General features: G+C 59.0%; 1 protein-coding gene across 2 annotated transcripts in view; it reads right to left on the bottom strand.

The window, feature by feature from the left end:
• The window catches only part of SZT2 (SZT2 subunit of KICSTOR complex), a 230,787-nt gene that overhangs the window by 188,180 nt on the left and 27,700 nt on the right, over positions 1 to 14,907 (bottom strand). For both annotated transcript variants that reach the window (XM_075320448.1, XM_075320449.1), the window contains exons 15-17: positions 12,885 to 13,093; positions 12,367 to 12,597; positions 609 to 687 (exon numbers count right to left, since the gene is read on the bottom strand). In XM_075320448.1, coding sequence (XP_075176563.1) covers positions 609 to 687; positions 12,367 to 12,597; positions 12,885 to 13,093 — 519 coding nt within the window. The remainder of the gene's footprint in view (positions 1 to 608; positions 688 to 12,366; positions 12,598 to 12,884; positions 13,094 to 14,907) is intronic.

The following is a 14,907-nucleotide window of genomic DNA, read 5'->3' as shown; positions in this document are numbered from 1 at the left end:
GGGCACTACCATGCTCAGGTGCTCGGTACTGGTAACTAGTGATGAGCGGGCACTACCATGCTCAGGTGCTCGGTACTGGTAACTAGTGATGAGCGGGCACTACCATGCTCAGGTGCTCGGTACTGGTAACTAGTGATGAGCGGGCACTACCATGCTCAGGTGCTCGGTACTGGTAACTAGTGATGAGCGGGCACTACCATGCTCAGGTGCTCAGTACTGGTAACTAGTGATGAGCGGGCACTACCATGCTCAGGTGCTCGGTACTGGTAACTAGAGATGAGCGGGCACTACCATGCTCAGGTGCTCGGTACTGGTAACTAGTGATGAGCGGGCACTACCATGCTCAGGTGCTCAGTACTGGTAACTAGTGATGAGCGGGCACTACCATGCTCAGGTGCTCAGTACTGGTAACTAGTGATGAGCGGGCACTACCATGCTCGGGTGCTCTGTACTGGTAACTAGTGATGAGCGGGCACAAGAATGGTCTGGACGCTGCTCATCTCCCCCATCTAATTATAATACCAGGGATATCATCTGAGGGGACTGCGCACGTCTATGGGACAGTTCTAGTTTTCCGGCAAACATTATAATGAGGACAGGCTGCTCACCTGAATGGGGACTTCTAGCACCATGTTGATGATGCCTTCTCCACTGGATGCAAAATGGAAACCTTCAGAAAGTCGGATCCTGCAGAGAAGAGAATGAGGGTGAGCGGCAAACGTCCCCATGAACGGCCTGTAATGTAGCCGGGCTGCCGCACAGGTATACGCTGGATTTCAGCATTTAGCTTCTTTGATAAAGTCTTATTTCCGCCTTCCCCATTTATTTTTTTTAGTCAAAAGATAGAAAACCTGGTGCAGCTGCTGCTCCCTTTCATGTCACACGCAGGATGGCAGACACCAGAGACAACGGCAGAAAATAATCTGTGCAACAAGGCGATACTGATCCAGGAATGGAGAGAAATGGCGAATTTGCTTTTAAAATGGGATCAAAAAGGTTCAGGACCCAAGAGGCCAGAAAAAAGAGAATTTTGTTTACTTACCGTAAATTCTTTTTTTCTTATAGTTCCGTATTGGGAGACCCAGACCATGGGTGTATAGCTTCTGCCTCCGGAGGACACACAAAGTACTACACTAAAAAGTATAGCTCCTCCCTCTGAGCTTATACACCCCCTGGATAACCAAATATAGCCAGTTTAGTGCAAAAGCTGAAGGAGAATAGCCACCCACAAGTAGAGATAGAGCAAGAACCGGAACAACCGGAGCCTCTGTCCACGACAACAGCCGGTGATAACACGCGGAACAAGAAACTGCCAACAGGCAACAGGGAGGGTGCTGGGTCTCCCAATACGGAACTATAAGAAAAAGAATTTACGGTAAGTAAACAAAATTCTCTTTTTCTTCATCGTTCCTTATGGGAGACCCAGACATTGGGACGTCTCAAAGCAATCCCTGGGTGGGAATAAACAGTATAAACCAAGAAGTAGGCAGAACCTAACTTCACAAGTGGGCGACAGCCGCCTGAAGGATGCGTCTGCCCAAGCTCGCATCTGCCGAAGCATGAGCATGCACTTGGTAGTGCTTTGAAAAGGTATGCAGGCTAGTCCAAGTGGCAGCCTGACAGACCTGCTGAGCCGTAGCCTGGTGCCTGAAAGCCCAAGAGGCACCGACAGCTCTGGTCAAGTGTGCCTTGATCCCCGGCGGGGGAAGCACCTGAGTACACTGGTAGGCATCAGAAATGGCCGACCTAATCCAACGAGCCAAGGTCTGCTTAGAAGCCGAGAGGCCCTTACGCCGACCTGTGGTTAGCACAAAAAGAGAGGTGCACCGCCTAAGAACAGCGGTGCGAGACACATAGATCCGGAGCGCCCGCACCAGATCCAGAGTATGCAACGCTTTTTCAAAGCGATGAACAGGAGCCGGACAAAAGGAAGGCAGGGAAATGTCCTGGTTAAGGTGGAAAGGAGAAACCACCTTAGGGAGAAAGTCCGGAGTCGGACGGAGAACCACCTTGTCTTGATGAAAAACCAAAAAAGGCGACTCCGAAGAGAGCGCAGCCAAATCAGAGACTCTCCTGAGGGAAGTTATGGCCACTAGAAAGACCACCTTCTGTGAAAGACGAGACAAAGAAATCTCCCTAAGAGGCTCAAAGGGGGGTTTCTGCAAGCCCGTGAGGACCAGATTGAGGTCCCAGGGATCCAAGGGCCGCCGGTAAGGCGGAATGATGTGAGACGCGCCCTGCATGAAGGTGCGCACCTGAGCCAGCCGGGCGATACGCCGCTGGAACAACACTGACAGAGCAGAGACCTGTCCCTTGAGGGAATTGAGGGATAGTCCTAGCTGCAGACCTGACTGTAGAAAGGACAGGAGGGTCGGCAAGGAAAAAGGCCAAGGAGCATGGCCGGAAGAGCAACACCAGGACAGGAAAATTCTCCAGGTCCTGTGATAGATTTTGGCCGAGGAAGACTTCCGAGCCCGAGTCATAGTGGAGATGACTTCAGGAGGGATACCAGAAGTCGTCAAGATCCAGGACTCAAGAGCCACGCCGTCAATTTGAGTGCCGCAGAATTCTGGCGGAAAAACGGACCTTGTGAGAGAAGGTCTGGACGGTCCAGGAGATGCCACGGCACCTCTACGGACAGATTGAGTAGTTCTGGGTACCAAGCTCGCCTGGGCCAGTCCGGAGCAATGAGGATGACCCGACGGCCCTTCATTCTGATCTTGCGCAGGACTCTGGGCAAGAGAGCTAGAGGGGGAAACACGTAGGACAGACGAAACTGGGACCAATCTTGAACCAGAGCGTCCGCTGCAAAGGCCTGAGGATCGTGGGAGCGAGCCATGTAAACCGGAACCTTGTTGTTGTGCCGGGATGCCATTAGATCCACTTACGGAGTGCCCCACTTGAGGCAGATTGACCGAAACACTGCCGGATGCAGAGACCACTCGCCGCTGTCCACGGTTCGACGGCTGAGATAATCTGCCTCCCAGTTTTCCACGCCTGGGATGTGGACTGCGGATATGGTGGACCTGGAGTCCTCCGTCCACTGAAGGATGCGTTGAACCTCCAACATTGCCAGGCGGCTGCGTGTCCCGCCTTGGTGATTGATGTAGGCAACCGCTGTCGCGTTGTCTGACTGGACTCGAATGTGCTTGCCCGCCAACAGGTGGTGAAAGGCTAAGAGAGCTAGAAGCACAGCTCTGATTTCCAGCACATTGATCGAGAGGGCTGATTCGGACGGAGTCCAAGTGCCCTGCGCTCTGTGGTGGAGAAACACTGGTCCCCAGCCGGATAGACTGGCATCCGTGGTGAGGATCACCCAGGACGGGGCCAGGAAGGAGCATCCCTGAGACAGAGAGAGGGGCCGAAGCCACCACTGAAAGGAGCCTCTGGTCTGTGGCGACAGAGCCACTAACCTGTGCAAGGAGGAAGGCCGCTTGTCCCAACAGCGGAGAATGTCCAGCTGCAGAGGACGCAGATGGAACTGGACAAAGGGAACCGCTTCCATTGACGCCACCATCTGACCCAGCACCTGCATTAGGTGCCTGATGGAATGACAGCGGGGGCCTCAGCAAAGAGCGCACCGCCAGATGGAGGGACTGCTGTTTGACCGAGGGCAGCTTCACAAGTGCCGGCAGAGTCTCGAATTGCATCCCTTGGTACGTGAGCTTCTGGGTCTGAGTCAGAGTGGATTTGGGCAGATTGACAAGCCACCCGAATTGGACTAGAGTGGCGAGAGTGAGCGAGACACTCCGCTGACAGTCTGCACTGGATGAAGCCTTGACTAGAAGGTCGTCCAGGTAAGGAATCACTGCCAACCCTTGGAGGTGCAGAACCGCAACCACTGCTGCCATGACCTTGGTGAATACTCGAGGGCCGTGACTAACCCGAAGGGGAGAGCCACGAATTGGAAATGTTCCTCTCTGATTGCAAAACGTAGCCAACGCTGGTGTGAAACTGCAATTGGCACATGCAGATAGGCATCTCTGATGTCGATGGATGCCAGGAAATCTCCTTGTTTCATTGAGGCAATGACTGATCGCAGAGACTCCATGCGAAAATGCCGCACCTGAACATGCTTGTTGAGAAGCTTGAGATCCAGGATGGGCCGGAAGGAACCGTCCTTTTTGGGGACTAGGAAGAGATTTGAGTAGAAACCTCTGAACCGTTCCCGGGCGGGAACCGGTACAATTACTCCGTTGGCCTGCAAGGATGCCACGGCCTGAGAGAAGGCGGCGGCCTTGGAGCAGGGGGGAGTTGACAGAAAAAATCTGTTTGGCGGGCTGGAAGAGAATTCTATCCTGTAGCCGTGGGAGATGATATCCCGCACCCACTGATCGGAGACGTGTTGAAACCACACGTCGTCAAAGTGGGAGAGCCTGCCACCGACTAAGGACGTTGCTGGCGCGGCCAGATAGTCAAGAGGAGGCTGCCTTAGTGGCAGCAGCTCCTGCGGTCTTCTGAGGACGCGGCTTCGTGCGCCAGTTGGGTTTTTGGTCCTTGGCTGAGTTAGTGGACGAGGCCGAGGGCTTAGAGGACGACCAGTTGGAGGAACGAAAGGAACGAAACCTCGACTGGTTCCTGCCCTGGACAGGTTTCCTGGTTTTAGTTTGTGGCATGGAAGTACTCTTCCCGCCAGTAGCTTCCTTAATAATTTCATCCAGTTGTTCACCAAACAGCCTGGACCCAGCAAATGGGAGCCCAGCAAGAAACTAATTTGAAGAAGCATCTGCCTTCCACTCTCGAAGCCACAAGATCCTGCGGATAGCGAGGGAATTAGCCGAAGCCACAGCAGTGCGGTGAGAAGCCTCCAGCATGGCAGACATGGCATAGGATGAAAAGGCTGAAGCCTGGGAAGTAAAGGCAACCATTTCGGGCATAGAGTCCCTGGTGAGGGAATGCATCTCCTCTAGAGAAGCAGAGATGGCTTTGAGAGCCCACACTGCTGCAAAAGATGGGGAGAACGAGGCCCCTGCCGCCTCATATACAGATTTGGCCAGAAGGTCAACCTGGCGGTCAGTGGCATCCTTAAGAGAGGTGCCATCAACCACTAATACAACGGTCCGGGCTGAGAGTCTAGACACCGGAGGCTCTACCTTTGGTGAATGAGCCCACTCCTTGACCACCTCAGGTGGAAAGGGAAAACGGTCATCAGAACCACGCTTTGGGAAGCGTTTGTCAGGACAGGCCCTAGGCTTGGTCACAGTGGCCTGAAAACTGGAGTGGTTAAAGAACACACTCCTTGTCCTCTTAGGCAAGGTAAACTGGCGCTTTTCTGCCAGAGAGGGTTGTTCCTCTGATACTGGCGGATTGAGGTCCAGTACAGAATTAATGGACGCAATCAAATCACTAACATCTGCGCCACTTTCGGACAAATCAATGGGGCACATGGAGGTAACGTCCGAGCCCCCAGTAAAGGCATCCTCCTCGTCCTGCGAGTCAGCTCGTGAATAAGAGCCGCGGGACGAGGAAGTAGAGGGAACCCTGTGTTTCCTTTTAGGAGGACGGGGTCTGGGACCAGATGAAGAATCCTCTGTGAGCTCCGCTGAGAGAGCCTAGCAGCAGCGGCGCCCTGAGAAGGGGCTGATGCATGGTCAGCAAAGTCCGGGACAGCTGTCCCATGGAGTCGGCAAAAGACTGGGAGATTGACCTAGAGAAGGATTCTACCCAAGCCGGGGGTTCAGCCACCGGAGCCGGAACAGCCGCAGTGACCACTGTGGGTGCGATTCCAGGCTGAGGCATTGCCAGGATAGAGCAGGCATCACAATGTGGATATGTGCTCGGTTCAGGCAGCACGAGCTTACATGCAGTGCATATTGCGTACAGCCTTGCAGCCTTGCTCCTCGTGTGAGACATGCTGCTGAAGTGGGGGCTCTGAGCCAGAATGACCCCCAGAGAGTATATAAGCAGGTCCACAACCGGAGGTTGTGGCTTACCAGACCGTTTGTGTGCCCTCCAGATCCCACAGCCCAGACCCCCAGACAGATTAGCAGATATGCTGCAGCCAGCGCCGATCGCTGTGAGAACGCTGATAAAATGGCGCCGGAGCGAGGAGAGGGGGCGGGACCTACTCAGAGCGGGATCTGGAGGGCCAAGGAGATTTACAGGGGAGGGGACATTTACTCAGAGAAGAGTGTCCCTCCCCTGTGCCGAACGGCCGCTGGGCGGAGCCGCACTGTCCCTCTGCATGATTGACATGCAGGGCAGTGAAATCGAAACTAGGCCTCAGGCGAAGCCGGGCCTAAATTTAAGCGATGCGGCCGGCGCGCATGCACCATCGGCGCGGGTTCTCAGGTGAAAACCAGAGAACCGGCCGGAAATGTCAGAACAGATACACAGCCCACTCTCCCCAACAATAAAGTACAAGGACCCCCCGAACATAAACGTCTCAGATACTTAGCTTGTGAGACGCAGGGTTTCAAGTCCCTGGGGATGAGTGCTCCGTCCAGCAGGATCCTGAAGGGCTGCGGATGGAGACCGGTCTCCTGCAAGGCAGGGAGAACCGTGCTGGCTCCCACTTCAAGCCAGAGCCCGAGGGATGGTGAAGGAGCACGGCATGTAAGGCTCCAGCCCTGAAATCAACCTTAACAACACCGCCGACACAGTGGGGTGAGAAGGGACATGCCGGGAGTCCAGGCTTGGACCCGCCTTTTCTTCAAACTATTTCCAAAAATCAAAAATCAGATGAGAATGCATGTGTGATGTGTGCCTCCTGAACACAAAGCATTGAACTGGCTAGATCTGGTTATCCAGGGGGTGTATATGCTCAGAGGGAGGAGTTCTACACTTTTTAGTGTAGTACTTTGTGTATCCTCCGGAGGCAGAAGCTATCACCCATGGTCTGGGTCTCCCATAGGAACGAAAAAGAAAACAAAATAAAAGTCTGAGCCCAGACGACGTAATTGCAGTTTGTGTTAGAAGGGGTTAATGGTGAGATAAAATAGATACATGAGAAGTGTGCACCAATCTGGTCATTACCCTAGAACAGAGCGGGGCTGCACAATTACAGCAAACAGCGCTAAGCCGCACACCGACACCATCATGTCCTCAGTGCTGTGGTTGCGCCAATTTTGCTCCACCTTAATTTTAACCTCCCTCAGAATTACATTATTTCTTTTTTGTCTTCAGGTGGTGAGGCCAAGATGGACACTTAGAGATCCGACTCATGCACCAACTACAAGAGCAGGGGTCTCGAATCCCCATCTGAGTGGAGCTGCGGTCACGAGTGTGCTCTGCCCTTCATTTATTTTGTAAGAAGCTGACACAGTGGCTCAGTGGTCGGCACTACAGTCTTGAGGTGGCTCAAGGGGAGGAAGGACGGACAGGGAGGGGAGGGAAAAAGGACGGGACAGGGGAGGGGAGGGGGGGGAAAGGACGGACAGGGGAGGGAGGGGGGGGAAAGGACGGACAGGGGAGGGGAGGTGGGGGGAAAGGACGGACGGGGAGGGAGGGGGGGAAAGGACGGACAGGGGAGGGGAGGGGGGAAAGGACGGACAGGGGAGGGGAGGGGGGGGAAAGGACGGACAGGGGAGGGGAGGGGGGGAAAGGACGGACAGGGGAGGGAGGGGGGGAAAGGACTGACAGGGGAGGGGAGGGGGGAAAGGACGGACAGGGAGGGGAGGGGGGAAAGGACGGACAGGGGAGGGAGGGGGGGAAAGGACGGACAGGGGAGGGGAGGGGGGAAAGGACGGACAGGGGAGGGGAGGGGGGGAAAGGACGGACAGGGAGGGGAGGGGGGGAAAAGGACGGACAGGGGAGGGGAGGGGGGGAAAAGACGGACAGGGGAGGGGAGGGGGGGAAAAGGACGGACAGGGGAGGGGGGGAAGGAGGGGAAAGGACGGACAGGGGAGGGGGGAAGGAGGGGAAAGGACGGACAGGGAGGCGGGGGGAGGGGGGGAAAGGACGGACAGGGAGGCGGGGGGGAGGGGGGGGGGGGGGAAGGACGGACAGGGGAGGCGGGGGGAGGGGGGGGGAAAGGACGGACAGGGGAGGCGGGGGAGGGGGGGAAGGACGGACAGGGAGGCGGGGGAAAGGACGGACAGGGGAGGCGGGGGGGATTAAAGGACGGACAGGGGAGGGGGGGGAGGGGGGAAAGGACGGGACAGGGGAGGGGGGGGGAGGGGGGAAAGGGGGGGAAAGGACGGACAGGGGAGGGGGGGGGGAGGGGGAAAGGACGGAGGGGGGGAAAGGAACGGACAGGGGAGGGGGGAGGGGGGGGAAAGGACGGACAGGGGAGGGGGGGGGAGGGGGGGAAGGACGGACAGGGGAGGGGGGGGAGGGGGGGGGGGAGGACGGACAGGGGAGGGGGGGGGAGGGGGGGGAAGGACGGACAGGGGAGGGGGGGGGAGGGGGGGGAAGGACGGACAGGGGAGGGGGGGGAGGGGGGAAAGGACGGACAGGGGAGGGGGGGGAGGGGGGGGAAGGACGGACAGGGGAGGGGGGGGGAGGGGGAAAGGACGGACAGGGGAGGGGGGGAGGGGGAAAAGGACGGACAGGGGAGGGGGGGAGGGGGAAGGACGGACAGGGAGGGGGGGAGGGGGGAAAGGACGGACAGGGGAGGGGGGGGGGAAGGGGGGAAAGGACGGACAGGGAAGGGGGGGGGAAGGGGGGGAAAGGACGGACAGGGAAGGGGGGGGGAAGGGGGGGGAAGACGGACAGGGGAGGGGGGGGGAAGGGGGGGGAAAGGACAGACAGGGGAGGCGGGGGGGAAACGACGGACAGGGGAGGCGGGATTAAAGGACGGACAGGGGAGGGGGGGGATTAAAGGACGGACAGGGGAGGGGGGGGAGGGGGGGAAAGGACGGACAGGGGAGAGGGGGGAGGGGGGGAAAGGACGGACAGGGGAGAGGGGGAGGGGGGGAAAGGACGGACAGGGAGGGGGGATTAAAGGACGGACAGGGGAGGAGGGGGAGGGGGGGAAAGGACGGACAGGGGAGGCGGGGGGAGGGGGATTAAAGGACGGACAGGGGAGGGGGGGGATTAAAGGACGGACAGGGGAGGGGGGGAGGGGGGGAAAGGACGGACAGGGGAGGGGGGGGGGGGGGGAAAGGACGGACAGGGGAGGCGGGGGGAGGGGGGATTAAAGGACGGACAGGGGAGGGGGGGGGATTAAAGGACGGACAGGGGAGGGGGGGGGGATTAAAGGACGGACAGGGGAGGGGGGGGATTAAAGGACGGACAGGGGAGGGGGGGATTAAAGGACGGACAGGGGAGGGGGGGGAGGGGGGGAAAGGACGGACAGGGGAGGGGGGGAGGGGGGAAAGGACGGACAGGGGAGGCGGGGGGAGGGGGGATTAAAGACGGACAGGGGAGGGGGGGGATTAAAGGACGGACAGGGGAGGGGGGGGAGGGGGGAAAGGACGGACAGGGAGGGGGGGGGAGGGGGGGAAAGGACGGACAGGGGAGGGGGGGGAGGGGGGGAAAGGACGGACAGGGGAGGGAGGAGGGGGGTAAAGGACGGACAGGGGAGGGGGGGTAAAGGACGGACAGGGGAGGGGGGAGGGGGGGAAAGGACGGACAGGGGAGGCGGGGGGGGGGAAAGGACGGACAGGGGAGGCGGGGGGAGGGGGGATTAAAGGACGACAGGGGAGGGGGGGATTAAAGGACGGACAGGGAGGGGGGGGGGAGGGGGGGAAAGGACGGACAGGGGAGGGGGGGGGGGAGGGGGGAAAGGACGGACAGGGGAGGGGGGGGAGGGGGGGAAAGGACGGACGAGGGTGGGGGAGGGGGGGGAAAGGACGGACAGGGGAGGGGGGGGGAGGGGGGGAAGGACGGACAGGGGAGGGGGGGGAGGGGGGGGAAAGGGCGGACAGGGGAGGGGGGGGGAGGGGGGTAAAGGACGGACAGGGGAGGGGGGTAAAGGACGGATAGGGGAGGGGGGGAGGGGGGGTAAAGGACGGACAGGGGAGGGGGGGGAGGGGGGGGAAAGAAGGACGGACAGGGGAGGGGGGGAGGGGGGGGAAAGGACGGACAGGGGAGGGGGGGGACGGGGGGGAAAGGACGGACAGGGGAGGTAAAGGACGGACAGGGGAGGGGGGGGAGGGGGGTAAAGGACGGACAGGGGAGGGGGGGGGAGGGGGGGAAGGACGGACAGGGCAGGGGGGGGAGGGGGGGGGGGAAAGGACGGACAGGGCAGGGGGGGGAGGGGGGGGGGGAAAGGACGGACAGGGCAGGGGGGGGAGGGGGGGGGAAGGACGGACAGGGCAGGGGGGGGGAAAGGACGGACATGGGAGGGGGGGAGGGGGGGGAAAGGACGGACAGGGGAGGGGGGGGAGGGGGGGGAAAGGACGGACAGGGGAGGGGGGGGAGGGGGGGGAAAGGACGGACAGGGGAGGGGGGGGAGGGGGGGGAAAGGACGGACAGGGGAGGGGGGGGAGGGGGGGGGAAAGGACGGACAGGGGAGGGGAGGACGGACAGGGGAGGGGGGGGAAGGACGGACAGGGGAGGGTGGGGGGAAGGGACGGACAGAGGAGGGGGGGGGGGGAAGGACGGACAGGGGAGGGTGGGGGGAAGGGACGGACAGAGGAGGGGGGGGGGGGGGAGGACGGACAGGGGAGGGGGGGAAAGGACGGACAGGGGAGGGGGGGAGGGGGGGAAAGGACGGACAGGGGAGGGGGGGTAAAGGACGGACAGGGGAGGGGGGGGAAAGGACGGACAGGGGAGGCGGGGGGAGGGGGGATTAAAGGACGGACAGGGGAGGGGGGGGGAGGGGGGATTAAAGGACGGACAGGGGAGGGGGGGGATTAAAGGACGGACAGGGGAGGGGGGGAGGGGGGGAAAGGACGGACAGGGGAGGGGGGAGGGGGGGAAGGACGGACAGGGGAGGGGGGGTAAAGGACGGACAGGGGAGGGGGGGGAGGGGGGGGGGGGAAGGACGGACAGGGGAGGGGGGGAGGGGGGGGTAAAGGACGGACAGGGGAGGGGGGAGGGGGGGGAAGGACGGACAGGGGAGGGGGGGTAAAGGACGGACAGGGGAGGGGGGGGGGGAGGGGGGGGGAAGGACGGACAGGGGAGGGGGGGGAGGGGGGGGTAAAGGACGGACAGGGGAGGGGGGGGGGAGGGGGGGGGGTAAAGGACGGACAGGGGAGGGGGGGGAGGGGGGGGGGTAAAGGACGGACAGGGGAGGGGGGGGGAGGGGGGGGGTAAAGGACGGACAGGGGAGGGGGGGAGGGGGGGGTAAAGGACGGACAGGGGAGGGGGGGGAGGGGGGGAAAGGACGGACAGGGGAGGGGGGGGAGGGGGGGGGAAAGGACGGACAGGGGAGGGGGGGGAGGGGGGGGGGGAAGGACGGACAGGGGAGGGGGGGGGGAGGGGGGGGGAAAGGACGGACAGGGGAGGGGGGGGAGGGGGGGGAGGACGGACAGGGGAGGGGGGGGGGGGGAAGGACGGACAGGGGAGAGGGGGGAGGGGAGGGGGGAAAGGACGGACAGGGGAGGGGGGAAAGGACGGACAGGGGAGGGGGGGAAAGGACGGACAGGGGAGGGGGGGAAAGGACGGACAGGGGAGGGGGGGAAAGGACGGACAGGGGAGGGGGGGGAGGGGGGGAAAGGACGGACAGGGGAGGGGGGGGAGGGGGGGAAAGGACGGACAGGGGAGGGGGGGGAGGGGGGGAAAGGACGGACAGGGGAGGGGGGGGAGGGGGGGGAAAGGACGGACAGGGGAGGGGGGGGAGGGGGGGAAAGGACGGACAGGGGAGGGGGGGAGGGGGGGAAAGGACGGACAGGGGAGGGGGGGGGGGGGGAGGACGGACAGGGGAGGGGGGGAAAGGACGGACAAGGGAGGGGGGGGAAGGACGGACAGGGGAGGGGGGAAAGGACGGACAGGGGAGGGGGGGAAAGGACGGACAGGGGGGGGAGGAGGGGAAAGGACGGACAGGGGAGGGGGGGGGAGGAGGGGAAAGGACGGACAGGGGAGGCGGGGGGAGGGGGGGAAAGGACGGACAGGGGAGGCGGGGGAGGGGGGGGAAAGGACGGACAGGGGAGGCGGGGGGAGGGGGGGGGGGAAGGACGGACAGGCGAGGAAGGACGGACAGGCGAGGAAGGACGGACAGGCGAGGAAGGACGGACAGGCGAGGAAGGACGGACAGGCGAGGAAGGACGGACAGGCGGCGGCGGGAATAACTAGCAAAACCTGACTCACCTATTAGATACTATGTAGCTGGTATCAATTAACGGTGCATTTCACAAACTTTACTTGCCTGTATTTCAGAAAAAAAAAAAAAATACATCCAATCTCACAACTAAAGGTCTGTATAGAATCAGCCTGATAGCGGTAGTATAGCACTGGCTTTAGTTTATATAGGAAAATCCTGGTGTTTGCTCCTCTTTAAAAGGTGAGAGTCCATTTTAATGGTCAGGGAAGAACACTTACTCGGTCAGAGTGGACAGGATCTGTGCCAGGGCGGTGGTGGGTACAGTGGGCGCCAGACCCGACTGCACAGACCAGATCCACCTCTGATGATAGAAGTAGCGAGATAAAGAGGCCAGGGTGGAGGAGGCCGAGCGATTGGCGATCAGAGGTCCGGACACAGACGTGTGTTGTGCCAGGCTCTCCAGGTTCAGGATAAATGGAGTCCTGTAATCCAGAGGAAGCTTGTCATACCTGAAAAAAAACAAAAAAAACAACAAATATAATATAATAATAATATACTGTTAGGGGGGGGGAAGGAAGTGGAACTGGCGTGATTGAATTCAGGGGCCGAGTAAAAGCTGCAACGTTTGTGTCCAACAGCTGGAAATTGATCAGACTTCCAGCACAAGGACCCCTTTAAATATGACGATTGGTGACCCCTCCAATCATTTCGCTCTCCTACAAAACCCGGGAGAGCCCCAAATATGTCCTCGGTGGGGACGTAAACAAAAAATAAAAAATGGGCAGAGGTGACTCACTTGATGAGCAGCTTCTCCAGGGGCTTGTGCAGTAAGACGAGGCAGCAGCGGTCGGAGAAGGCCGGAGGGGAGACCTGAGGAGGAGAAGGCGATTTGGAGGGGGAGCTGATCCCAAATATCTTCCTCTTCACCCGAGGGGTGGTCTCTTTGCTTTGAACCCTGTGGGGGAAACGCAGCTGCAGGATCCGGGCTCTCAGCTCCTCCAAGATCTGCGAGAAGTTATTACAGGTCATTAATAGTAACAGCAGAACATGACGAATTCTGCAGAAATAACCTGACATCATATCCATTCCCTTTACCAGTGAGGGGCAATCTACCAGGACGTCACCGATGCACAGAATTAGTGATAGGAGACAACATGACCTGACATTATCCCATTCAGAGCTGCATTCACACATCTACTTTCAGTCACTGGAAACAGTCAGCAAGTGTGAGGTCAGAGCCCCTAGGAGCTTTCAGTGCTCCTAGAATGCATGGGGTTAATTACATAGACTGTATAGAGAAAAAGGTGAAGAGGGCACCCCTCTATGCGCAGAAACTGAAAAGCAGGGAATGTAGGGAGATTTCAGCTCTGAAGACTAAAGAAAAGTGAATGCAGCTCTGGAACTACTCAAATTCATGTGGCCCAAAAAAAAATTTCACTTAAAGCATGGGAGTGTTTCACGCTGGCTCAGCAAATATTGACGATTCTGGGAAGAAGTGAGGATTAGGCGGCTCTTACCGAGCATTTCCCCTTCCAATTTAGCAAGATTGACAGACCTTCCTACTCGTGTATAGGGAAAGGCTTCTTAAAGGGGAATGTAAACTAATTTTATATTATTGGCTTATCCATCAATTTCAGATTGGTGAGGTCTGACACCCGGCACCCCCACGATAAGATGTTATCACCTCCTCTGACACCCATATGTAACCGTACACGGAGCAGAATGCCACGGCCCCATACAATTAGGGGCGGCTGTCTGGTACCACAATTAATGCTGATCCATAATACCCAGAGGAGCCATTGAATAGTGTAGAGCAGCGCTATCTGGCCACCCCTGGAAGTGATAGCAGATCATGGGGTGCCAGATATAAGCCCACCATCAATATGATTAATTACCTTTCACCAGAATAGATCATCAGTAGTGATGAGTGAGCACTACCATGCTCGGGTGCTCAGTACTGGTAACTAGTGATGAGCGGGCACTACCATGCTCAGGTTCTCAGTACTCGTAACTAGTGATGAGCGGGCACTACCATACTCAGGTGCTCAGTACTGGTAACTAGTGATGAGCGGGCACTACCATGCTCAGATGCTCAGTCCTCGTAACTAGTGATGAGCGGGCACTACCATGCTCTGTACTGGTAACTAGTGATGAGCGGGCACTACCATGCTCGGGTGCTCTGTACTGGTAACTAGTGATGAGCGGGCACTACCATGCTCAGATGCTCAGTCCTCGTAACTAGTGATGAGCGGGCACTACTATGCTCAGGTGCTCAGTACTGGTAACTAGTGATGAGCGGGCACTACCATGCTCAGGTTCTCAGTACTCGTAACTAGTGATGAGCGGGCACTACCATGCTCGGGTGCTCAGTACTGGTAACTAGTGATGAGCGGGCACTACCATGCTCAGATGCTCAGTCCTCGTAACTAGTGATGAGCGGGCACTACCATGCTCTGTACTGGTAACTAGTGATGAGCGGGCACTACCATGCTCGGGTGCTCTGTACTGGTAACTAGTGATGAGCGGGCACTACCATGGTCAGATGCTCAGTCCTCGTAACTAGTGATGAGCGGGCACTACTATGCTCAGGTGCTCAGTACTGGTAACTAGTGATGAGCGGGCACTACCATGCTCAGGTTCTCAGTACTCGTAACTAGTGATGAGCGGGCACTACCATGCTCGGGTGCTCAGTACTGGTAACTAGTGATGAGCGGGCACTACCATGCTCAGATGCTCAGTCCTCGTAACTAGTGATGAGCGGGCACTACCATGCTCTGTACTGGTAACTAGTGATGAGCGGGCACTACCATGCTCGGGTG

This window comes from Anomaloglossus baeobatrachus, chromosome 8 (genome assembly GCF_048569485.1).
Source record: "Anomaloglossus baeobatrachus isolate aAnoBae1 chromosome 8, aAnoBae1.hap1, whole genome shotgun sequence".
NCBI classification, from domain to species: Eukaryota; Metazoa; Chordata; class Amphibia; order Anura; family Aromobatidae; genus Anomaloglossus; species Anomaloglossus baeobatrachus.
The sequence above is the reverse complement of the archived record's forward strand: the minus strand, read 5'-3'. Positions and strand labels throughout refer to the sequence as shown.